This window comes from Mytilus trossulus, unplaced genomic scaffold (assembly GCF_036588685.1).
Source record: "Mytilus trossulus isolate FHL-02 unplaced genomic scaffold, PNRI_Mtr1.1.1.hap1 h1tg000024l__unscaffolded, whole genome shotgun sequence".
NCBI classification, from domain to species: domain Eukaryota; kingdom Metazoa; phylum Mollusca; class Bivalvia; order Mytilida; family Mytilidae; genus Mytilus; species Mytilus trossulus.
Genome location: NW_026963290.1, coordinates 256765 through 283365, shown reverse-complemented (window position 1 = coordinate 283365; position 26601 = coordinate 256765). Strand labels below are relative to the sequence as shown.

At 31.4% G+C, this 26601-nt stretch overlaps 2 protein-coding genes across 2 annotated transcripts; one reads left to right on the top strand and one right to left on the bottom strand.

The window, feature by feature from the left end:
- Positions 1-464: 464 nt before the first annotated feature.
- On the bottom strand, positions 465-18063 carry LOC134698987 (transcription factor E2F5-like). Its single transcript, XM_063560675.1, has 10 exons — positions 17870-18063; positions 12697-12806; positions 11893-11940; positions 7608-7757; positions 6835-6943; positions 6261-6446; positions 4764-4896; positions 4364-4423; positions 3466-3510; positions 465-2857 (listed from the first exon to the last, which is right to left on the bottom strand). The coding sequence occupies exons 1-10, from the start codon at positions 17993-17995 to the stop codon at positions 2742-2744; spliced, it is 1083 nt and encodes a 360-aa protein (XP_063416745.1). The 5' UTR covers positions 17996-18063; the 3' UTR covers positions 465-2741.
- Positions 18064-18311: 248 nt separating this feature from the next.
- On the top strand, positions 18312-26145 carry LOC134698986 (BTB/POZ domain-containing protein 17-like). The gene is made up of 2 exons (XM_063560674.1): positions 18312-18355; positions 23616-26145. The coding sequence occupies exon 2, from the start codon at positions 23775-23777 to the stop codon at positions 25191-25193; it is 1419 nt and encodes a 472-aa protein (XP_063416744.1). The 5' UTR covers positions 18312-18355; positions 23616-23774; the 3' UTR covers positions 25194-26145.
- Positions 26146-26601: the final 456 nt, after the last annotated feature.

Genomic DNA, 26601 nt, shown 5'->3' with positions numbered 1-26601 from the left:
TGAGTATGGTTCCTATAGTACTAATCTCAGACTAATTCCTTATAAGTGAATAAAGCATAGCCTTTCTAACTCAACAGATAACACTCTAAAAGGCATTTTTTTTTCTAAATAAACACACTTTCTGAAGAAAAGCATGAAAACAAATATTAATTGACCTATAACAGAATGAATAGTTCATAATTGTATAATTGTTCATAAAGCTTACATTTAAAATGGATTAACAGGTGTTTTATGTTCTGAATCTAGTATTTGATTGACTGCACTTTTTTTTATCCAGGTTAGTTTTGCTACTTATTTTGTTACCTTGACAACTCAATACATGAACCCTGTTTACAATGCCCTACAAATTTTCATGTAAGCATTAATGTGATCAAAAAAGAGAGTTGCATCAGCACTAAGTTAGAACTTTGGCAATGTATATTATAAGATAATTTTTGGAAAGTGTAACATATTGAACTTTTATAAAAAGTTCCAATGATACATAAGTTTGCTTCTGTATTAGAAAAAAAAACATAATTTATACATCAAGTTTTTCAAGTAAGTAACAATTAGTTTACATCTTGTATTTACATATATAACAGTAAACATAATATAACAAACAAACCAACAGGTGGGTGTGGTCTAATGTACACAGGTGGGCGTCAACATATATTTCTAACAACTATTATTGAAGATAGTGAGGAAAGTTATGATAAGGCAAAACGAAAATAAAAGAATAGAAAATCAATGTCCAACCAATCTTCTGCTGTCTAAACTTTGTCACTTTCTCTTTTCAGGGGAGACCATTTAAACTTTTTTTTCAGTCATTAAAGAAATCAAGACAAAACAATTTTCTTTCTTTTGTAAAAATAATTGTGACTGCTAAAGTGAATCTCTCTTTAATATGTTTTTCAAATGGAAAATAATTTTTGAAATCATCTCTGTTATAACAAGAAATATTTGGCCTCTCTTTATCATAAAAATAATAATAATAAAAGAAAAATGAAATTTGAAAAGATGAGACATTACTTATCTGGCTAACAAATTTTCATTCATATGTTAGAAATTAGAATCTACCTTTAATAAATTCATTTTGCCTTAGCATAAAGATAAAATAAACATTTATTAGAAAGACTATTACAGTTTTCTTTTTAAATGCTTGTCAGAAAAAAAGAGCATATCATACAAAAGCTATATTCTGTAGTGATAAATTTGATACAGAAAGAAAATATACATCTAAATCGTGACATAATTTTAAGTGTCTGTTGGGTCTTGATCTTTTTTGCAGCACTCGAAAAATGAACGTTTTTGTATACTATTTATATTCAAATCACAGCATAATTATTCACTTATAAGTTCCAAAGAACAATTATTATCTATTTGGATTAATTTTGAACACATTAAAATCAAAAATAAACATAAAACACAAACTTCACTAGTTTTATAAATATGAATATTTACATCTTGTTATTTATAAATCACGATTATCACCATAGTGAGATGAAATTCCATACACATCAAATTATTACTGAACAATAAATATACCAAATCCCAGTCTCCTATGGAAAAATTGTAAAATGAAAACAAAACTAAGCAAACCCTTCCAAATATGACACCATACAAAAATGTACGTGTTAAGAATCAAAACAAAGTTAAAATGAAATAAAGGTTGAAATAAAGGTTTAATGCTGTCTACATCATGTGACTGAACACAATATTTACCTAACACAAATGCAAATACTCAAACACAAAGTGAATATAAAATGCAAATGAACTATTGAATAAATGCTTGAATAAAAATTTCTGTAAATATTAGACTCTTTTGTACTTAATTTAAATGAAAGCCTCTAGTTACATTATCACAGCATGAAATATCTCTTAACTTGATTCAATGTGAAAACTTACTATAATTTTAATGTAGGTCTTTATGTTTGCCCCTGTCAAATCTAACGATTTTTTTCTTTCTTATTACTCTACATTACAGCTCAAGTATGGCACTTAATATTCTAATTCTAAGTCAGGTTAACATCAATTATTATTGTTATAACTGTTGAAATCGAATCCTCAAACATCCTAGACAAATCATAAAATCTGTAGTTCTTTGGCATATTAAGAAATTCACTCAAGACAAATCATTTCCCATATTAAAGGACAACAACGCCTGGCATAATTAAACAGATAAAGACAAGTTCTTAATCATGAAAGTTGTATACAAATTATTGAAAATAATATAGAATAAATCAAAACTGTATATTTAAAGATCTATTGTATAAGTATTGATTATAAACTGATGTCCAGAAATGTATGAGTAGCCCTTTGTGTATACAAGATAAATGGTTACATTTCTGTATCCAAAGTTGCCTTTCCCGACTACAGTGCATGTCAGGAAGAACATATGAAAGTTGGTCCCGACTCTTATGTATGTAACCGATCATCAATACATATTTACCCTATTTCAGGGCTCAAGTAATGTTATAAAAATATCATATGTGAGTTTCAAAATATTCATTTGCTTTTGTTTGTCAAATGATAGGTGAAGTTGTATGAGTTTGTTCAAAAACGTATTTCAAATCCTGGTAACTGTCTGCATTTAAGAATTTACCACTTATAAAATATAAAACCTCCTTAATACTTCACTGATCACATTTTTCATACATTAAAACACACACCCTTATTTAATAGCATTAATGAGGTTCTAATTTTTAGCAGTGGTATATAATATAATAGCACTAAATCTACACGTAATGAGGTAGTTCTAATTATCACATGGTTAATAAAGGCACATCAAACAGATCACATGCTCCTTCAGAATCGTCTAAATTGAAATAATAATCTTTATCACTTGGGGGTGGACTCAATCGCAGAAGTGGTGCAAATGCTGAAAATAACAACAGAAAAACTGTAACAACATTATCACTAATTAAATCAATCAGTTATCAAGGACTTTCACTGAATGCACTTTTCAAATTAATACAATAATTTCACTTTCCATGACTAAGTGTGAAAAGATAAATATGATACAACTCCCAATTTGTTTATTTATCAACGTGTCATCTAAAAGTCATCAATCCTTTTTCCATAAAGCGATAATTTTAAATGCTAAAGACAATTGGCAACCCACTCAATCACATTTTTGTACAAATTGTACTTATGCAAGAATCTCTATAAGCAAACAGCAAAAAGTTTGAAAAGTGTTCTGTGGAATCAAAGGTCTCTCCTGCAATATTGATACTAGTGGTACAAGTATCATTAGATTGTTCCTGAATTGAATACCTGCATGAAAGGTTATGGTTGGATTGTTTCCAAATTGAACACCACATGCAGGGAAGGTTATGCTTCAAAATAGGAACAGTAACAACCACCAAAAAATATACATGTATACATTTTTATTAAGAGAATAACAACACAAATTCTGCAAGGAAGAAAGATTTTGAGTCTGATGGCTGTAAATATTGAGAAAAGAGAGTAAAGGGAGATAACTCTTACCTTCTGATGACATTAACTCTTCTATCAGGTCACCATCCATACCATCTATATAAAATACACAATAGATAAATATATCAACACTATCTGATGTCAAAATAATCACACATCAAAAGAACCATTTATATATATTTTTATTATTTAAGGAATGACTGTAATATTTTTTCTGTCTATGAAGAAATAACATAAAAAATGTGGTGCACTCTGTTGAATACCTTGCTACATACGTTATTCAGTGTGTACCACATTTTTTATGTTATTTCTTCATAGACAGAAAAAATATTAGTCATTTCAAATAGACATAAAAAAACTTACAGTCATTTCTTATAATTTAATACTAAATTCCATTTTAAACCCTAGAAAACCATGAAAAAACATTGATGATGTCATGGTAACATGACTAAATTATGTCTATTATGTCTATGGGCTGATAACAAAATAGCGTCAGCCAATCAAAAGAGGCATTACATCCATAATTAAATTATTGATAGTTGTTATGTAACAGTGGAACAATAACTGTAAGAGCTGTTATAGCATAAATAAATGGAGAATGGCAAGCACTCTTTAAAAACTCCTTTCAATCATAATAGAAAAAAAAATGTTTTATTTATAAACATTAAAAAGTTCTAAGAAAAAAGCATTGTATATATAAACATTAGGGCCTTAAATGCCGACCGTCATGAAGAGGAAAGGTGAGGTGATATATAAACCTTATATAGCCGCCACCAATTTGTACCTATTGTTTTTTTTAACTTATAATTTGTGCTCTTAAACAATATTTATATATTACTGTCTGCCATAGCTACTTTCTAGTTTGTCCTTTACATAAATAAGTAAATCAGTTAAATAATCAAATTACAATCTGTTAAAATTCAATTAATTTTATATGCATATATCTTACCTAGATCTGCTCTGGAGGGGTCAAACAGGTCATTGGGATCTAGCAAGTTGGATGTAGAAACTACAAAAAATTAGTTACAATAATATCATTCTTATCATTCTCAACATAACATTCTAAATTACTTTATTCACAGTTAAAACATATTTCCAGCCTTTATTTAATATTGCACAGCGTTGACTCTTCAATCAGTAAATGCCAGTTATTTAAAACCTTTTTCTATTTTTGCAATTCAATTAATAACAAAATTTATCGCTTTTTTACAATGTTAAAAAAAAATAATTAGGGCTCTAATTAATATTGCACATTGTTGACTCTTCAGCCAGTAAATGACGGCTATTAGAAGCAATTCAGAAATCAGCAATTCTTCTTTTAGAAAATAAAGACATGAATGTTTGCTTACATGGAAGTGCAGATGATGTTGATGGCTGTGGTTGTGTTTTCCGTGGCGATGATCTAGTGGCCATTCTGGACGTATCAAAGTCTGCTGCTGGCTGAGACTGCCGTAATGGAGATTTCATGGGTGAACGCACATTCTAAAACAAATACAGATTTCTATAAGTTAGATCTAGCTATGTCAGTGTTTAATGTTTAATAATATTATAATCAAACATTGTTGGACCACTGTACAAATGTAGTAAATAGAATCTGTTCTAATAAATATATTAATTTTCATGTTTATCATATTTGCAAGGTATCTTCTAAACTATTCCAGAAAATAATTATTAATAATACATGCATGACATGGGTGATATATATCAGGGCATCTTTTCAGACTATAATGCACTATAAGTATAGATTATAACATGGCTTTTTCTATATTGGCCCTAGTATCATCCAGAGACTCCCATATCGGCCTCGAGGCTTTAGCCGAGGGCCGATGTGGGTCGAGGGATGATACCATGGCCAATATGGAAAAGACATGTTATAATCTATTTATCACATATCTAATTAAAAGTATCTAACTTAAGTTCTGCAGAAAAGAGCACAAAGTTCAACTATTACAATTTAATGAAACATAACAGGTAAAAATTTTAATTTTTGTATGACAAAAGTGTCGTTAAGGACGCAATGACGTGACGTCATTTGGAATCAGGGCACAATATGAATATCGCCTTTGTGCCCCGGGCAATTTTGAGGTTATTGCATATGCAAAACCGGACGTATTCATTACAAATATGTGATAATTCTCAATTACAATTGCCTTGGTGGCAGGTGCTGACAATAACTGCCTTCCAACACCCCCCCCCCCCCCCCCTCCATACATTTTTTTCTGGAATAGCCCTAATTGAAAATGATGTACAATCAAACTGAGAAAAGTCCTTCATACTTGATTACCTTCCCTGATAAGAGTATTGCTAAATGTTCCAGAATATTCATACAGCCTTTTATTCTAACAGAAATACTGTTAGTTTTCAATTCAGAATGTTTTACATGTGTCAATTATCAATTACTACAACACTAAAGCCATTGACAGCATACATTGAAGTACATAAATGGCAAATTTTAATACAACAAAATTCAAATACTTTATTTTTTTCTGAAAACTAATTGAGCTACATGGCCAGGTGTATACTTCTGTAAGGCAAGTTAACAAACTGTGGACAAAACACGGAGCAGTTGGGTGGATTATTTTCAAATGGATAGAAAACATGGCGTGAGAAATTTGAAGGGTTTGAGATGAATACAAAATTTTTATCAAAGAATAAGTCTATGTATGAGCCCTATAATCCTGAAATACAGAACTTGTTTTGGAGAAAACCCTGCTATTATTATAGAGATGCTAGGGTTCTCTTTCGGGGTTCAAGTTCAACAATTGGATTCTGTTAACATTACAGTGTAATTATGTCACTCATACATGGTTGTCTAATTAGGTCACATAAACAATTCTATTACTTACCTTTCCCTGTTTATTTGTATTTTTAGGATCAGGATCAACATTTTGATTTTGTGGATCTTCCTGAGGAGGGGGTACCTGTACAACCACAGGACTGGTTTCCTCTGTGTCTTTATTTACTAACAGAACATTTATGGCACCTGACGTACTTTTGAGATGTATCTGATAATTCTTTTTATAATTCAAACCCTGAAAAGAAAATAAATGTTTAAACCCTCTCATAAATCCTAGATGATATGATAAACCAATTTATTTTAACATTGCAATTTCGCTGACCCACTCAGAAGGTCTGCCACGAAGAATTTCAACAACCTAAAATAACCATGTCATACATCATTTTGTAGAAAACTTACAATGATACAAGTTTTAGTGGCATGGACAACAGGTGAAAAGAAATATAACATAACGGAATTTCCATCTGAGAGTTATTTAACTCAAAAATGTGAATTTGGTACTTTTTGTTATATTTATGTGTATGGGTATTTTTTTCAGAGACTACAACCTGAGGGCCATGTATTGTACACTGAACCATTAAGGGTCGATCTAATCCCCCAAAAAATGATAGTGTAGTACTCACCAACTCTGGAATAGGAACTTCTAGTTGTGTACCCGAGGGAGCCTGTATAGCTAGTAATGTATCACCTTTGAAGCACCGACAAATATCTTCATGTGTTACATAGGCTAATCTTGTCATTATTAAGGAAATATGTTAATTACAGATATCCTACTGAACTCTTCAGTGTCCCTTAATCATTAAATTACCTTTAGATTAAATATCAAATTAAGTCAACCACATTAAGGTTTATGGTTATGGTTATGGTTATTTTCTTGAAAGCAATGAATGTTATGTGAATTTTTTTTCTATAGTACTGGACAGGATAAAACTTTACTCATGCTAAGTATTTCTTTATTTGAAACGAAGATAACTTCTGAACATATTTTGGAAAAGGTGGAAATATATACCGGTAAAAAGACTAATGTGGAAAATCAATAGTGGTATTACACATTTTTAATATAAATAAACATGAAGCAGCAATCAGTTTTGAATCAATTGAATCACTGTAAACATAAATTTTAATAGACTTATATGTACGCAATAAGACAGGTTGATACCTAATAATGAACAAGTAGAATTAACTAACCAACCTTTATCACTGCTTTTACCATCAGTTTGAACTGAAAATTAGGATATGTGAAGCTTCATAATTTTCCCTATTGAAAGCTGGAAGTTTCAAACAGCCTGTAAACTACTTTTAAGGTAAGTTGGGTAATTAGTTTTGGTAAATGTGGACAAACTTCTTAGTCCATTCTGTCATTAAGGACATTGACCACTCAACGTTGAAAGGATACCGAGTATTTGTGACTTCATCTGTAACATTTTTTATACTTTGTTGAACCCATAATTTGTGTTGGTCTAATTCTTTTTCCTGTCTGTCTAAATCACTGATTTCATTCTTCAAGGTCAGTAGTCTTTCTGATACTTCTGTTCCAGTTGACTGACTGTAAATGTAGAAATGTAAATCTTAGTGTTCTACATAAGACCTATGGAAATACTATGGTTAACTACAATTATGGACTAAGGAAGATAACTCTAACTTGATAAAAAAATATACCAGATGCTCCGCAGGGCGTAGCTTTATACTACCGCAGAGGTTGAACCCTGAACGGTTGGGGCAAGTATGGACACAACATTCAAGCTGGATTCAGCTCTAAATTTGGATTGTGATTAAATAGTTGACACAGCATAGGTTTCTGACACAGAATGAATGTGTTCTAGTGAACTTAAAATTTTTGTTTTCTCTTAGAGCAATTCACTTTGCTGTTGAATATTAATCCTCTCAAAAAAATGTTTGAAGAAATTTTCTTTTTATTTATGAAATTTCAAATGAGAAAAATTGAACCCAATTTTTTAATCACATCCCCCCTATCCCTTATTCCAAAACTAATCTCAATTAAAATATTCTAATGGAGTTTGCAACAATAACTACTCATTTAAATACATCATAAAATATTAAGATGTAAAAAAAACTGCTTGTTATCACTGAATGGTAAAGATCATTTAAATTTATCAGTTGGTAATAAAAAGAGAATATACATTGTATATTGTATATAACAAAGATTTACGTTGATTCTGGACAAAGAAAGATAACTCTAATTAAAAAAAATTCTTGCAATAAGATATTTCTTGCTTACTATTTTAGACAAAGAAAGATAACTCTAATTAAAAAAATAATTTGCTATTTCACAATATTGTGAAATTATATATTTCTTGCCATTGCACAATACTGTGCAATTGAAAAGACTTGCTATTGCACAATACTTAATATAATAATTTTAGATCCTGATTTGGACCAACTTGAAAACTGGGCCCATAATCAAAAATCTAAGTACATGTTTAGATTCAGCATATCAAAGAGGCCCAAGAATTTAATTTTTGTTAAAATCAAACTTAGTTTAATCATGGACCCTTTGGACCTTTATGTAGGCCAATTTGAAAACGGGACCAAAAATGAAGAATCTACATACACAGTTAGATTTGGCATATCAACGAACCCCATTTATTCAATTTTTGATGAAATCAAATAAAGTTCAATTTTGGACCCAGATTTGGACCAACTTGAAAACTGGGCCAATAATCAAGAATCTAAGTACATTTTTAGATTCAACATATCAAAGAACCCAACCGATTCATTTTTTGTCAAAATCAAACTCAGTTTAATTTTGGACCCTTTGGACCTTAATGTAGACCAATTTGAAAACATGACTAAAAGTTAAGAATCTACATACACAGTTAGATTCGGCATATCAAAGAACCCCAATTATTCAATTTTGATGAAATCAAACAAAGTTTAATTTTGGACCCTTTGGGCCCCTTTTTCCTAAACTATTGGGACTAAAACTCCCAAAATCAATACCAACCTTCCTTTTATGGTCATAAACCTTGTGTTTAAATTTCATAGATTTCTATTTACTTATACTTAACGTTATGGTGCGAAAACCAAGAAAAATGCTTATTTGGGTCCCTTTTTGGCCCCTAATTCCTAAATTGTTGGGACCTAAACTCCCAAAATCAATACCAACCTTCCTTTTATGGTCATATACCTTGTGTTAAAATTTCATAGATTTCTATTCACTTTTACTAAAGTTAGAGTAAAAGTATTCGGACGCCGCCGACGACGACGCAGACGCCAACGTGATAGCAATATGGACCATAATTTGCTATTGGGCTCCGTTTCCTATAACTATAGAAAAGTGATAAAATGTGAATTACTGTAAGAAAAGTTGCAACTACATCTAAAGATGCCATTATTTTTATGAACATACAAGTGTATGCTACACTTCCCTAGAAAAAAAATTAAAATATACGAATTTCAAAGATTCTACAACCGTATTTTTGTGTCGTTTCTCGCGTTATTTATTGCTTCCGAAGAGCATAACGCTGACTGATTTATAGATAATCGTCACCGGCAAATTCGTAACTTTTGCTTTCAAATAACAAAGAACATCGACCAATAATAATAGTGAGAAGAAAATGCCGAGAACTATAAGTATTTATGTAGCAGATGTAAGAACAGTGGCGTGATTTTTGCGTCCGATTTCATAACGCAATTTTTAAATGATGTAATCTGCTTTGTTGTAATAGAATTCTTAAAAACAATATGCAAATATGAACTCTCGCGAGATGTTCAAACAGGTAAATCCGAGATGATTTACATTCTTGTTTTGATCTTCGTAATAATTAAGTAAGAAAATTACGTTGCCGTTATGCGTTACATTTCACACGAAACAGAAGTCCAATTATTTATTAAAATTGTTTTTGTCCTTAAGTTCTAACCATTTCCGGTCATACGTGAAACATGTGACTAGCATGTGATCACGCCATTACGGCCGGATGTACGAAATACTAGGTCTAAACATTGTTTTTGTTTCCAACGGGATGTTAGCAAACATAATCTGTAGACTTGTTTCGTCTTGTTTAAAAGGGGAAAATACAATTGTCAAAGAGATTGCGCCGGTGGTCTGTTATTTTTCCTATGCGCATAATGTTACATACGATCCTGTGTGAAAATAAATGCCCAATGACTTGACAAAATCGATTTCATATTTGACAGACGTTAGAACACACTTCGTTTCCCGATAATGACGTGAAGAGTCCTTGGAAAAATCAATCGAAATTACGTCTCTTATCATTGTACCAATGCTCGTTGGATTGATTTAACTTCAGCAGTAAATATTACTGGATATTTTAGGTGAATAAATATAATTTAATTAAAAATACATGTTAATATACCGTTACACTTGGAATGTACAAAGTTGGAATCCTGTCACAGTTTTTAATTAATATTTTTTATTCATGTTCTGCAAACACTTATCAGAAACGCAATAAATTTGTCAAAGGAGAAGTAAACTTTTAGCATGCATGACTTGAAAGGAAGTACTTTATTGATTTTAGCCCACTAAAGTAGGTTAAAATGTGGAAACCCTGTAGATGGTGTACATGTCACAAGTATCACATTGTGTCTATTTTAAAGATTTTAATTCCAAGTTAAAGGATTTTTCTTTACTGGATTTAAAGAATGTTACATTGCCAATGATTTGGAATAAATTGTATATATTAACTGGAAAATCAAAACCAAATATAAACATGATAAATACATTTTTGTTGCTTAAACATCATGATTCAACGATTATGGTATCCTGTATCAATGGAGAAAATCTGGAAAATTCTGAATAAAATGTACTAATTGTTTTCAAAACAAGCACATATTTAGGAGTTTTATAATACTGTTACATTTAAGATGGATTTTAAGAAAAAGTATACTGTTCAGATTAATTTAAGCAGATTTTGCAATAAAATAAAACTAAAAAAATGCTTTCGGTTTCTTATGGTTTCCTGTCAGGTTTAAAAAAAACTTTAATATAACATTGAAAATAGATTTTAAATATTAACATGAAGCAAGTAACACTAGTAATGGTGTTTATTTATGCCTTTTGATTTATATTGTGCAAAATAAAGAAAATAAAGATTGGTTTCCTGTTTGGTTTCATGTCACGTAAACGGTGAATCAAAATGTATTATTTTTTTCTCGAAAAACTCAATTGTTCCATTCATACTATTCTAACCCCAACACAACCCACTAAATAAAAGTTTAAATTTTAGAACTTATAAAAAAGGATACAAAAAGAAACCAAAGGCCGAATACCAAATTATGGTCCATATACGACGAAAATTTTGAATTTTGCGGTCGTATAATAATACTCAACATAACAATGACTGAATGACATCATCAATATTTTTAGAACAAGATTGATGAAACATGTTTCTAGACAAGTATAGTTATAAACATGTGTTTGAAACTTGGATATTTTTGTCCAAATTTCATGAAAATGTTCTTGAAATACTCTCTTTATTAAAGGAAATACAAATGTATAGCATGATGTGCTCAATGCACAGGTTTAATTTGGTTTAGTAGTGATAATTCTTGATAACTGACCAATTCAACCTCATCAGGAATCATTGTCATTTTTGAATAAAAAAAATCTTTAGGCGGAATATTTTAAATTATTTAAGATTTAATGTATGTTCTTTTTTATACATAAGATATGCCATGCCACTGTTGTATATAAAACTTACTTTTCACAGGACACTGATGTATCTGTAGGGTACCCTGGACATGCTCCTCTGTAAAAATCAAATACTTGCATTTATGTACATGTATATATGTATATGTATTTAATCATAGTCATGTGGTTATACATGAACACTGTTTTAAGAACAAACACACCATTTTTTTCAGCAGTTGTTATCAACTTTGATGGATAGAAAAATGTTTTACATAAATTACAATCACAAAACGTTAACATTGTTACACATGAAATTATAAACTATGCTGTATTCCTCTGTAGTAACTTCCCTTAGCACCTACTACAACACTTAATTATTCAACTCTAATACTAGATAATCCTTCCAGTGTTTCCCCCAGAACTTTTGGATAACTATTACGTAAAATAAAATTGTATATTTTTTAATGTCATTTTTTGTAGTGCATTGTTGCTCTTTTTCTTCTAAATAATGTTGATATTCTTCAATGCATAAGCTCAGAATACAATTAAAGTATTATAGTTGTTTAAATGTATGTCTTCAATATTGAATTCATCCATAGTTAAGAACTACCATTTGATATATAAGGGGCCTCAGATGGAAATTTTATCCTGCCTTTTTTTTAAGCTGTAATCTCTTTTTTTTGGCTAGGTTGCTCATCCTGGGTTTTTTTTACACTGACAAGACCCCTGTCCTGCCTTTTTTTCATGTTTTATCCTAGCTCCATCATAAAATTTCATGGCTATTCATTTTCATCTTTTAAAAGTCTTTTACAGTAAGATAAATGATAAATCTATAATTACAAAATGTATGTAGAGAAAATTGTGCAGTACTTACTTCCACTGAATGCTATTTTTAGATTTCTTTTCAATCAGACCAATTCCCTCTAACACATTTGTTATGTCATAAATTCTTCTTTTTTGTCTGACTGCTAATTGGTCCGCTGCCTGTAAATCATAAATAAATCATATGATAAGATGATATGAATCCATTCATACATGTTTTGTATATTTGTCAAATTTCATAATCAGGACCAGTTTTTAGTGTGTTCCAAAATGATAATTTTAATCATTTAAAATTATAAAATTATTAACAAAATACATATGATGTATGTTTGCTTAACAATTTATTTCCCACCTTATAAAAACAGACCACATATCTTTCAAAGTTAGGCAGCTAAATATTTTTTTTCTTGAAGCTTACAGATAGCTAAACAAAGACCAATGAACCATGAAAATGAGGTCAAGGTCAGATGAACCATGCCATGCAGACATGTACAGCTAACAATGCTTCAATACAACAATACAGTTGACCTATTACTTAAAGTTTAAGAAAAATAGACCAAAACACAAAAACTTTACACTGTCAGGTGTGCAATGAACCGTGAAAGTGAGGTCATGGTCAAATGAAACCTGCGGGACTGACATTTAGATCATAATATATTTCAGTACACCAAATATAGTTGACCTTTTGCATATAATATTAGAAAATTTGTAAGGGTTCCGCGGAACCCAGTGTCTCGCCTATTTTTGCTGTAAATCGCAGGCTCAACAACAATGAGGGAAAAAATCAATAAAAATATTCCTCTTGTTACTATTTCATGATTGTAAGAAAATGTAAGTCCATTTAAAAGTAAATTACAGAAAAAATGGAGTAATCTTTTTACAAACTTTACTTCTGGAAACAATCTTATGATCATAAATAAGCTTCTGTCCAAGTTTTGTACAAACCCAGGATAGTTTAAGAAAGTTATTAAAATTTTAAAAACTTTAACCACAGAGTGAATGTAATGGTTCCCCGCAGAAAAGCTAAGTCCAGGCCATTTAAAAGTAAAATATGGAAAAAATGGATTTATTTATTTACAAAATTTACTTCTGGATACTATCTAATGATCATAAACAAGCTTCTGTCCAAGTTTGGTACAAACCCAGGATAGTTTAAGAAAGTTATTAAAATTCTAAAAACTTTAACCACAGAGTGAATGTTTTGTTTCCCCGCAGAAAAAACTAAGTCCATTTATAGTAAAATACGGAAAAAATGGAATTTTATTTTTACAAAATTTACTTCTGGATACTATCTTATGATCATAAACAAGCTTCTGTCAAAGTTTGGTAGAAATCCAGTATAGTTTAAGAAAGTTATTAAAATTTCAAAAACTTTAACCACAGAGTGAATATTTGTTGACGCCGCCGACGGAATGTAGGATCGCTTAGTCTCGCTTTTTCGACTTAAGGCGAAGGCTCGACAATAAAAAGACCAAAACTTAAAAAATTAACTTTGACCACTGAACCATGAAAATGAGGTCAAAGTCAGATGACATCTACCCGCTACACATGTACACCTTACATTCATTCCATACAACAAATATAGCAGACCTATTGCATAAGGTATGAGAAAAACAGACCAAAACACAAAAACTTAACTATAACCACTGAACCATGAAAATGAGGTCATGGTCAGGTGACACCTGCCAGTTGGACATATATACCTTACAGTCCTTCCATGAACCAAATATACTAGCCCTATTGCTTATAGAATCTGAGATATGGAATTGACCACCAAAACTTAACCTTGTTCACTGATTCATGAAATGAGGTCGAGGTCAAGTGAAAACTGTCTGACGGGCATGAGGACCTTGCAAGGTATGCACATACCAAATATAGTTATCCTATTACTTATAATAAGAGGGAATTCAACATAACAAAAATTCTGAACTTTTTTTTCAAGTGGTCACTGAACCATGAAAATGAGGTCAAGGACATTGGACATGGGACTGACAGAAACTTCATAACATGAGGCATCTATATACAAAGTATGAAGCATCCAGGTCTTTCACCTTCTAAAATATAAACCTTTTACAGCTATTACATTAATGCTAGCAAGACAAATTTTGTTTGGCTTGCTTGCTTTGCTTGTATCAGTGTTTGCTCAAGCATGGCAATTAAGATAGGCGGGGCTTCAGCTTGTATACATCATACTTAAATTTTATTGGACGTTATGTTTGAAGTTAAGGACACTTAATTTTAAAACATCACAGGATGACAAATATAAAGCGAAATTGTAGATTTTTTTCTCTCGAAGATATGCATTTTCATCATCCAACTTAAAAGACTGTCGTCAAGTACTTTAAGTAAAACAAAATAGCTATTCTAACACACCTACTCTGATTTTGTGATTCATTACATAGGTATTTTAAAGTTTGACCCATATATTTTATCTTTTAGTACTGTGATGTTTTTCTGTTACAAAGTCAACCTGTAGCTTTTATATATAAAAGTACTAGAATCTGAAGCAAGATGATGTATCAAATGTTCTTGCTTTGTACGTTTTCAAGACAAAATATTCATCTCAAACACACCATAATATAAGAAGGTTCACTCGATTTTCTCCTTTTGATACAATTGTTACCAATTTTTTTTCTTTTTCTTGAGTCACATAATGGTAGGGCAGACACGGAAATAACTGAACTTATAGATTGATATGTTCTCCGTCCGTAGTAATTAAAACAAAATCGGAAGTTATGCATTTTCTTCATCCAACTTGATAGACAACCATGTCGTCGACTTGATATCTAATTGTTCTGCTTATTACTATGTAATAGATAAATTGAAAACTTATACAAATTTTTGTTGTTTTTTTTACAATAAAACACTTCGTATTTGAGAAGAAATTGTTATTTTATTTGTTTCTTTAAATTTTTTTTTACTATAGTAAACATTACAGAAAGCATTTATCGCCTTCTCTATAAACAAAGAATAACCAGTTTGAAGGTTTGCAAGTAAAAATTAATCCAATGTGCGCAATATTCAATAACAATGGACATAATAAATAAAAGGGATGAATTGAGTCATTTCCCCCTTACTTAACTTATCCCTTTTATTCGAAAATCAAGTGCACCTTTAAGGTGTGTTTGAGGTGAATATTTTGTCTTGAAAACGTACAAAGCAAGAATATTTGGTACATCATTTCGCTTCAGATTCTATCATTTTTATATAGCAAAGCTACAGGTTGACATTATAACATAAAAAAATCACAGTACTAAAAGATGAAATATATGGGTCAAACTTTGAAAAACACAATATCAGAGTAGGTGTGTTCGAATAGTTATTTTGTTTTACTTAAAGTACTTGACGACAGTCTTTTAAGTTGGATGATGAAAATGCATATCTTCGAAATACTTTTTTTGGGATTCCATTTCTACGATTGCGCTTTATATTTGACATCCTGTAATGTTTAAAAAAATTAGTGTCCTTAACTTCAAACATTACGTCCAATAAAATTTAAGTATTATGTATACAAGCTGAAGCCCCGCCTATCTTATTTGCCATGCTTGAGCAAACATTGATACAAGCAAAGCAAGCAAGCCAAACAAAGATTTGTCTTGCTAGCATTAATGTAATAGCTGTAAGAAGTGAGCTAACACTGCCGCTGCCCAAGCCACCGCCGGATCACTATCCCTATGTTGAGCTTTCTGCAACTTTTGTTGCAGGCTCGACAAAAACGATCAAAGATTTTTGACATTTAGATTCAAATTGACTTTAGCTTTCAATTAGCCATGGGTCTATACATTTCTTTCTGTTAACTATTGACAATTTGTCCATTACCTCCTTTTAATAAGTTTCAAAAATATTTAACATACATTTTGTACATGTAAACCCTCCTTCATGTCCTTGTACAATCAAATTTTAATACAAATATTAATTCAAAAAATTTGGAAATACATTTCATGCTATTAAAATTTTTAAATGATACAATACATGTATGCTATACAGTCTTAGGACATGTATGATGTAGAATTATTCACCAGAGGTTAAAGTTGTTTTTTAGGAGTCAATTAACATGATTAAGATTCTTATCATACCATACAAAATTTACATTTTATACATACATGTCATGCATGTAGGTCATTTTCACCAATGATGAGTTCTTTTTTATATATATCTTATTGAACAGTTATCTCTCACTGTCAGTGTGACATAAAAACATCAACAATGTGACATGTGAAATGTATGGGAAATAGCTTCTTCATATTATAAGAATCCTATACCTATGGTAAAATTGATTATTTGGTATTAAATTATAACAATTGCTATTTCAAAATTTTCATTTGAGATTCCCCATGGGTGAAATCCTCTTTAAACATGTTAAATAGTGACAGTTGGCAGGTATGCGTATTACTTAAATAGTTTGAATGACAATTTTATTGACGTTGTCAGAAATTATTAAGATAATAGTGAGTATGTATTTTACCAATGTCTGTTTTTGTATCATGTCATTCATTAACTATGAACTGAGGATAAAGATAGCTATTATTATTACCAATGTTATTTCAACTGATCGGGCGGAGCTAGGTTTTAATTTGCATAAGGACAGTCTATTTGAAGATGCGTGTGATAAGGATGATTGCCGTTATAATTATTACTGATTTCTAATCACTTATCAGATCCTATCAGTGTCATGAAAGAAATATACAATTAATTACTGTACACTTCATTGATGAGTTTATCCTAATACACCTATCTATAGATGGACTGGTTTATTGTGAGCGAACCGGTTAAACTCCGCCCAGTCAAGTGAAATAAATTGAGTAATAGGTAGTGACAAGTCCCGTCAATATATATATGTTTCTAATATAACTAATCTGCCCTTTAAGGGTACAGACTTCTGTGATTAGCAAAAATGTAATTCTCATTATGGGTAACTCAACTTGTGCATTAACTTGGAACACAAAACACAACCTTGGTACACAACAAACATTCAAACAAAAATAAAGGGAGATAACAATTTGACAGTGAATATTACAAAGATAAAGGAGATGCTGCCTACCAGTTTCTGAATAAATTCGAAAAGTGTTCTAAAAAATAATAAATGTGAACATTTTTGTCTGTGATCACACGCTTTATTTTCCCCTATCATTTAAAAAACACATTTACAAAAATTCCTTTCAAATGACATGAACAAAAATCAATTCTTTGGGCTGACTTTCAAAGAGCACTTATTGCAAACTCACAACTTTGAGATCAAGCACTCCATCTTTTGCTTCTTGTAGCAAAGAAACAAATTTGGTAGTCAGCAGTCCAAGGCTTTTTTCGTGACGGCTTGGAGTATTATCTGCCATCAGACCCTGAAACTCCATGGTTCTTTCATGTGTAACAACGCGTGAAAATATCTAGGTCATGCAGAGATGTCAGAAAACCCAAAACCAAAACCGGTGAAAATTTTCTCTATTCTCAAAAGTCAAAGTTTACTAATAAATAAACTATTTTTCAAGATCGATTGAGAATTTTTCTATTACAAAGCGGAAAATTAGTCTTGTTGAGGTTTAAATCTTCAAAAAATATTTCTTTGCATTGCAAGAACATTTTTCATGGATCTTGAATCTGGCATGTTTGAGAAATTTTTCGAACGCAACAATTTCTTCATCCTACAAACGTTTAATTCTATAACGGATACAATATTTGCCAGCATGTCAACAGTTCACACCATACGGCTAATGGTACTTATTCTGACAGTTATTAATTTTCAATTCTTTAAATGTTAAAAGTTTTAATTTGTTCAGTCATTACAATGAGACATCCAATCATGTATGCAATATTTTTTTTTGCAAGCTTGCATTGATTATTTACAACAAAAGTCAAAAGATCTGTTGAATAGCCTAGCAAGTAGACACTGTCACTGACACTGTGACTGATATACACTACATGTATGTTACTGAACAGCTATCCCTTGACTTAGCATTGAAATGCCAGGGCCGTATCTAGCCTCTTCCAATATTCAAGCCATATATATCAGGTTGGGCACAACCCACCAAATGGGGAACTGTTACTCAAATGAGTAACAATCCCTCATTTGAGTAATCATTTGGTAGTGCTAAAAAACTATTTTTTCTAAACTGAGTCTTTTTTCGTAAAATGGCACATATTCATGAAAAATGCAGCATATTTTCTGAACGATGATTATCCCTATCTTGATTTACTGAGAAGATACAAGCCTATAAAAAATCAGACAATTTGACTATTTTCAAGGCTTCTAACTTTTTCAAAATCCATAATAAAAATATAGTTCTTTGGAAGAAGTTGTTCCATTTTCTATAAAGTGGTGCCATTTTAACTAAAAAGACTCATTTTTAGAAAATATTGTTTTTAGCACTATGAAATGATTACTCAAATGAGGGGTTGTTACTCATTTGGGGAATAGTTCCCCATTTGGTGGGTTGTGCCCAACCTGTATATTTGCCGAGCGTAGCGAGGCAAAACATTTTTGGCGAGGGGTCGAGGGCCGGGCCACTCAAGGCCCCCAGGCGCTCTGAGGAAAATAACGCAAATTGTGCATTCTAACATTTTCAGGACTCTTTCTTACATTGAAACGCAATTAATTTTCTTGTCAATATTCTTGTCTTAAAGCAAAAACATAGATTCATTGTAATTTAAGGTTTTAAGGGGACAACATTAAAAGTAGACCGATATGTTGGATAAAGCATAAACCGAAATTCTCATAATCATTATGTCTGTCTGTCTGCTCTTGTCTTGTATTGTGCTTAATTCAGACTTTGGTGATTTTTTAAAGCAATTGCTTTCATGCCGTCGCGTATGGCCATCTTTGTGACCCAGATCAGAGACTCCGCCCAGATCAAGCCTTAGTATTTTGTTAAACAGGCTCCTGGTCTGTCATTCTTAAACACCTATGTATGTTTTCTAATGCAATACATAGCTTGAAACTTTTGAAAAACGTTAGTGGATTTAAGAAAGTTCAGCATACGTTCTTGTAGATGTATTTTTGTATTTAGGGGGACAACCGTTTGACTATCAAAAAAACATAGACGTCCGAGTGAAAAAAATGCATTTTTATACCTGCGATTCCGTTTTCCGTTCGTACGATGTTTCAACAAAATATGGAATCATTTCAGTTGTTGATTTAGTATTGAAAATTTGACTGAATTATCTTTTATAATATACGGTTTTATATGTTTAATTGGTGTTTTTTTAAGAAAGAGGTCAGGTGCTCTTGTTCATTCATAAAATTGTCGTTCATTCATAAATTTATCGTAAAATCAAAATCACTACACAGGTTATCAGGTTATACGTAGTGTCAAATGATTACCTGTAATCTAAAAATAGACAAAGTTAACTGACCTATTTTGTTGATTTGTTTGCGCAAATAATTTGGAGGCACGAAACCCTTGTTGAAACACATAACAATAAGTTTGTTTTCCTTTTTTGTCATAACTCCGTAAGATTTATCGATCACCTTACTAATGAAATGGACCCGTCCAAACGTGATAGATGCCAAGTCCAGATGAAGAGATATTTACAATTTGGAATTTTCTAGTTTCATAGATTAAAAAAAGTACATCCTTTTTGGATATCATATTCAAAACTGGGTATGCATGACAAATGATGAAACCATTATCCTCGTCTTTCCAATGGACGAGTCTACTACGTTTGTTGACCCTTGACGGTCCACCGTGTTTGCAATTTTATTTCACATGTTTTCGAAATATTGAAGATCATTTTCACAATGTTTCCTGAAAATTGGATAAATATCAAAACTGTTTGTTCTTGTTCGTATAATGACGATTTAATGTCATGTTTGTCTGTGATGGCCCCTCTTTTCGGGATTGCATGAGAATTATAGTTATCTCGTACCGCATGAGGATGACACATATCAACTGAGCAATAATGTTTGGGACTTAGTTTTTAAGAAATGATGACAAAGTAACATTATGAAAATATTTTTAGTCAGCTGAAATATATATTTATTTTTTACATTTTATGTCTTGTAAAATATTTTGTTTCTTTCCCGTTTTTCAACATTTGCGTCTGGAAAGTTGAAATGTTTTAACTGAAGTGTTAAATTTAAAGTAATTATGAAAATTAAATCAATAAAGGAAGTTATTGCCCAGTTACAAACACTACTAGGGGATAATCCATAATAATTTGTCTTGGAGTTTATATGTTTCAGCACATGTATATTTGACCCCAACTTTAGCCTGGTAAATGTGTTGTCTCCTTGTGAAATATAAAACATATTAAAAATGACTTTCTTCTAAAGTCTTTAATTGATATAAAGTTAAAACCTTCTTAATTCTAACTAGACAACACTCCTGTCATGTTTAATTCTTATATATATGTGGATGAAAAAAAAGTCCCCAAAACATAAACATGGCAGCAATTGCTTTTACAGCCTTTCAGGCTTTGATTGATGACTAGATTTAAATATAGTGACAGTGCAGTATTATACTTTAAGTACCAGTACTGCTTATGTTGACACTTAGGACACTCTAGACCTTGTTTTATGGTATTAATTATTCTTTTATTGTTGAAGACCATCCATTAAAGATGATTTGATACCGGGAAATTGGTGGTCTTACTTTAATTAAAACCATGTCAGTTATCTAGTTTTATCTTGAAAAAAAGAGCCATTTTTGTATTCTTTGATATCAAGTTCAATTCTCCATGCAGAGAAACAACAATTTTTTCTATGTCCAGTAGCATCGTATATTCTTGAAATATTTTCTGGTACAATGTCTGGACATCGGTGGACAAGCAACATTGCAAAACCATACAAATGAAAATCAACACTCTGCAGACTATAGTTATTAAGTAGGACAATAAATGAATGTTCAAAAGACAAACCAGGGACACAGTATCGAAGTACAAACAAAAGACCATCAACTCTGAAAACTAAAAGTAAAATAAAAACATGGATCACGAAAAACATGCAGGGGTGACATCGTAGAGTAAAGAGAACTTGCTTCTTGCAAGACACTTTCCGTGAAAACAATTCAGGTTGATATGAAGATAATCTTGTTGCAGTTCTTTTTTTTTTCTTTTTTTTTGAAATTTCTAACATGAGGCATTTGCCTCATTTGCCTCAATGTAGTTACGGCCCTGAGTGCAGTCAAATAAATCAGAAGAATAGCATAGATACAACACTGCAGAAGACCCTAAAAAACACCAAGCACTAAGAAAAACAGTGATATTTTACATTAGAACAATAAAATAATTTGATTTACGTATATTTTCATCAATTTTAAGATTTTCATGAGCATCATTTGTATGTTATAGTTGAATTAATATCTCCAGATTCATAAAAAAAATCCAGATTCATGGTGTCATGTCCAGTATTTATAATAAAATTCAACTACATTTAATTCAATAGTAATCAGTTCAAATATCCTTGGTCTTTCATCGGTTAGATTTAAAGTTTTGATATTTTGTCTCTTTTAAATAGTTTATAGAAGACAAAGCCATAGAACACCAGTGGTCTCCTTAGTCCAAAATAGAAGGACGCCACCCCCTAGGTGCCCTAAGCTGTGCCCTGTGTGCCCTCAGCCGTGCCCTTCTGCCCTGAGGCCGTATTCCGAAAAACCCTTAATCATTTGTTAATTGTGCCTTTTGGCAAAATTGCCTTTTGTTTCATCGATTTCTTATCAGAAGTTAAATTACATATATGACACCTGGTGATTGCCCTCAGGTTACCAGGTTAATCATGTCATTACAATCAATTATTGTGGATAAGACTTCAAAGGTGTAAATTACTAGGTAATTTAATTAAGGCAATGTACCTTTTTGTCATAAATTTGATGAATGTGTCATTTTGGCATTTTCAAGAGTGTATGAATGAAGGCTTTCATGAATTTAGAATTAAATTGAAGTAATAAAAATAAAAATATGTCTTCACAGAAACAACGCCCATCTCAACTGAAGCTTGTGAATGACAAGCAGGTGTATCATGTTGGAGATTAATTTTGGAGTTACTTCCCCTGAAAAAGCTTATTACAGATTTGTGCTCCTTAAGTGTTATCTAGCACTAAAAATAGGAAAAATAACCAATTGAATACAAAATTATATAAGAAATTCTGAATGTTACCTTACATTTCCTTAAGGATATTAACTGTCTTTGAACATACAAAAAAAAATATATTGCAATTTATTTTTGATAATCATACTTTTGGCAATCCATGTTTTATACATTTTCAAGAAAGAAATTTGATTAAAAGATTTGTTAGATTGGTGTCAAGCTATCAACTTACAAAAATGGTAGTGTACAGTTAAACTTTCATCACAAATCAACAAGCTACACTAAATATTATATTCCTAAACACAAACAATAAAAAAAGGTTTTCAGGCCAAGCTCAAGATGAAAATTTTAAAATACATTACTACCCTAGATCTGTCATGTACATGTATGGTAAACTATGACATTTTTAGTTTATGTTCTTTTTTGATTCGTCAGTCGATTTTTTATCATCTGAAGAAAATGAACATTTTATGGTCATGCACTAAAAAAAACTGTAAACGCCAATTGGCAAGAAATTTTACCTTTATTTGCATGAAGATATGTATATCTGAATTCTGACCCTCTTTTTTTAAAAGCGTCAAATTGGTTAAAACTTTAACTTGATATATTGAAATTCCCTTGTCATTATACATCAGAGGCCTTAAAAAACAATCCCTTATTGTTAGTTTTGGAAATAGATCTGGAAAGAATTTGATTATTCACAAAATGTACATCTTATTCATGTTATTGTCCTGCACCAAAAATTACTTTTGATGTCCTTTGACAAGATTTTTTCCCCCCTCTATTTGTTATATAATTTGAGTCTGTGCATTTAATCACAAAATTGAATCCTTACAATTAAGAAAGGCAATGAAAGGCTTAATTATTCATTTTCATTAGCATGGGCAATGGTGTAACAAGGCAAAGAAGCATATTTCTAAAAAATCATTTATCCAATTTCATTTTAATTCCAGATTGAATTTGGACATCAAGTTGACAATTCTACATCTACCATTCAAGGTCTCTAGATCTAAACAATGGGTTCTATTAAGGTTCCACGACTAGATTTGGAGGATTTTTGACATCAAGTTGACAATTCTACATCTACCATTCAGCGTCTCTAGATCTAAACAATGGGTTCTATTAAGGTTCCACGACTAGATTTGGAGGATTTTGGACATCAAGTTGACAATTCTACATCTACCATTCAGCGTCTCTATCAACTGTACTGTGATCCTGTATTAAGTGACTTACAGCTTATTGTGGGCCAGAAATCATATTTTGCCCATAAATTAATTTTGAGTATAAGTAGCGATGTTTTTAAGACAATGCTGACAAGTCCTACTTGGCCAGAAGCATATACTGATAAAATTTATTTGGAAGAGGAGCCTCATTGTGGACTTGTTTTTGAAGATTTTCTACAGTATTTGTACACAGGAAAGGTTCATCTGAGTCATACAAGCGTTTTACCGGTAATAATTCTGGCCGATAAATATAACATTAGTGACTTATCAGCCGTTTGTGTAGAATACATGTGTAATCATTTAACTGCACCGAGGACAGAAAGTTGTGTGTTATCTTGGCTGAATTACTCTGTCATGTGTAACCATAGAAACTTGGAGAAAGTATGTGAAAGTTATATCACAGCAAATTTTCAGTATGTCATGGAAACTGATGAGTTTTTAACAATATCTTTCGATTTGTTATTAAAGTTTTTGAAATCATCAGACATTGTTATAACAAGTGAAATATCCCTATACCAGTATGCCATGAAATGGGCGGAGAAGAATATTCTACCTTCCATCAAACCAGAGACTTATTTACCTGAAAACCTGAGCTTGTTGATGCAAATAGTTTTATCAATAAGGCAATGTCTTATGTCAAGGGAAGATTTGTTATTATTTCAGAGTGGTACGAAGCAGATAGCTGAATATTTACATAAAGTAACGGGAGTTAGCTGCTTTCCAGAAATAAAAAGCGAGCAATACCAAAATTTAAAATCACCCCTGTCTGCGTTGATTAAAACAACAGGGAGCAATACTTCTCCAAGGATATATACTTGTGATGCATGGTGTACTGAAATTAGCGTACCAAATGTTAATGAGGTTCAACCAGGGGAAATATTGGGAGCATTCTACTCTACGCCAAGTTCTTTTAAAGCTGACAGTGATGAAAGCTGGGATTGGCATATTGATCTTTATCCTAGGGGTGTTTTATTTCGTGGTTGCATGATGATTGGTCACTATGGTAACCACAGTATTGATGAGGTGATCTATGAACGAGTCCGTCTGGCTATTTCATCAAATTCATCTGATTGCAGATCTGTAAAAGTGACCGTCTTAGTTTATGGACTTCAGAATGGTGTTGAATATGTTGTAAAGGCAATAACAAAAACATGCCTTTTCACTTCAGAACATGTAATCCATCATGTCAATGACCTTGTGGCTTTCAGTGACCTTGAATCTAAACAGTCTCCATTTCTCTTGGGTGAAGATCATAATGAATTTAAAATCAAAATAATCATCAGGCCTTTTAGTTCTCTAATTGCATGAAATAAACATGATAAGTGGCACATGTGTATTACAATTTAGCGGTTTAACACACAGTTACAAGTATGTTAACTTACAATACTGTTTAGTTTAATTAATGATGTTATTTTTTGGAGGATGTTAAGTTGCCATATTTGTATAATTAACAGTTGTGCATGTAATAGTTTTAAGTTTTATATTTGTTATATTGTTTCTTAACCATGTTTACCAGAGCATTTGTTAACATTGTATTATAACAGAGGCACAATTAATTATTGTTTACCAGAGCATTTGTTAACATTGTATTATAACAGAGGCACAATTAATTGTTGTTTACCAGAGCATTTGTTAACATTGTACTATAACAGAGGCACAATTAATTGTTGTTTACCATGTTTACCAGAGCATTTAACATTGTATTATAACAGAGGCACAATTAATTGTTGTTTACCAGAGCATTTGTTTATATATTATATCTTATTATTTTTAGATTACATCTGATCTTCAGTTAAGTCCATGTTTATTACTATGTCAGATTTATTTGTATGTTACTTTTATACTTGTTTATGATGTTATATATAAATACATTTTAATAGTTTGCATGAAAGAAAAAGATATCAGCGGGGACAGTGGAAAATGTAATTCAAACTTTCATATCTGTATAGAGCAATCATGTATTGTTTGACATAAATTTTATTGTACCCTTGGCGAGCAGGAAATCTTTCATCAATGTCTAATATTGAATAGTGTTATAATGTATGCTCTGTCATTGCTTGTAAGGCATATCATGGGACTTTGTTTTTCACTTGTGGATCAGATGTCATTTTCCTTAACAGAAGTATTTGAGCACTACCGTGATTAAACATGTTATAGGGCCAGTATTATTTAAGTTAGTGTTTGCTATGGTTATATTTTTGTTGAATTGCATGTTATTAGAAGATTGTGCTTTCTAAAAAAAGCATGTAGGGCAGCAATGGGATAATATGTATGAGAAAATAAGCTTATTTTTGTTTTGGCTGAAATGAAGGTCATATGATTAGTACATGTATGTAGGATATTGCAGGAATACTTATTCTGTGGCAGTGAGAACAGATTTGACAATTTTAAACATGTTGTTACTTGTTTCAAGCTTTATATTTCAGAAGGTCACATGAAGGTAGAAGACCTAAATGCTTCTCATCGCTCATGTTACAAAATTTAGTTTTGTCCTAGTCTGTTTTCTTTGACCTCATTTTCATGATTCAGCAACTGATTTGAAAAACCTTTTTTTTAACGTCTTGTAAGCTTAAGTTTCTCATTATAATAAGAATAAAAAGGATAGTTTATTTGGTATATGAAATACTTTTAAGGTTGACATGGTTAACATGTCCTTGACCTCATTTCCTGGATTACTTTATCCAGCTGAAGATCATCAGTAGATAATTTTTCGGAT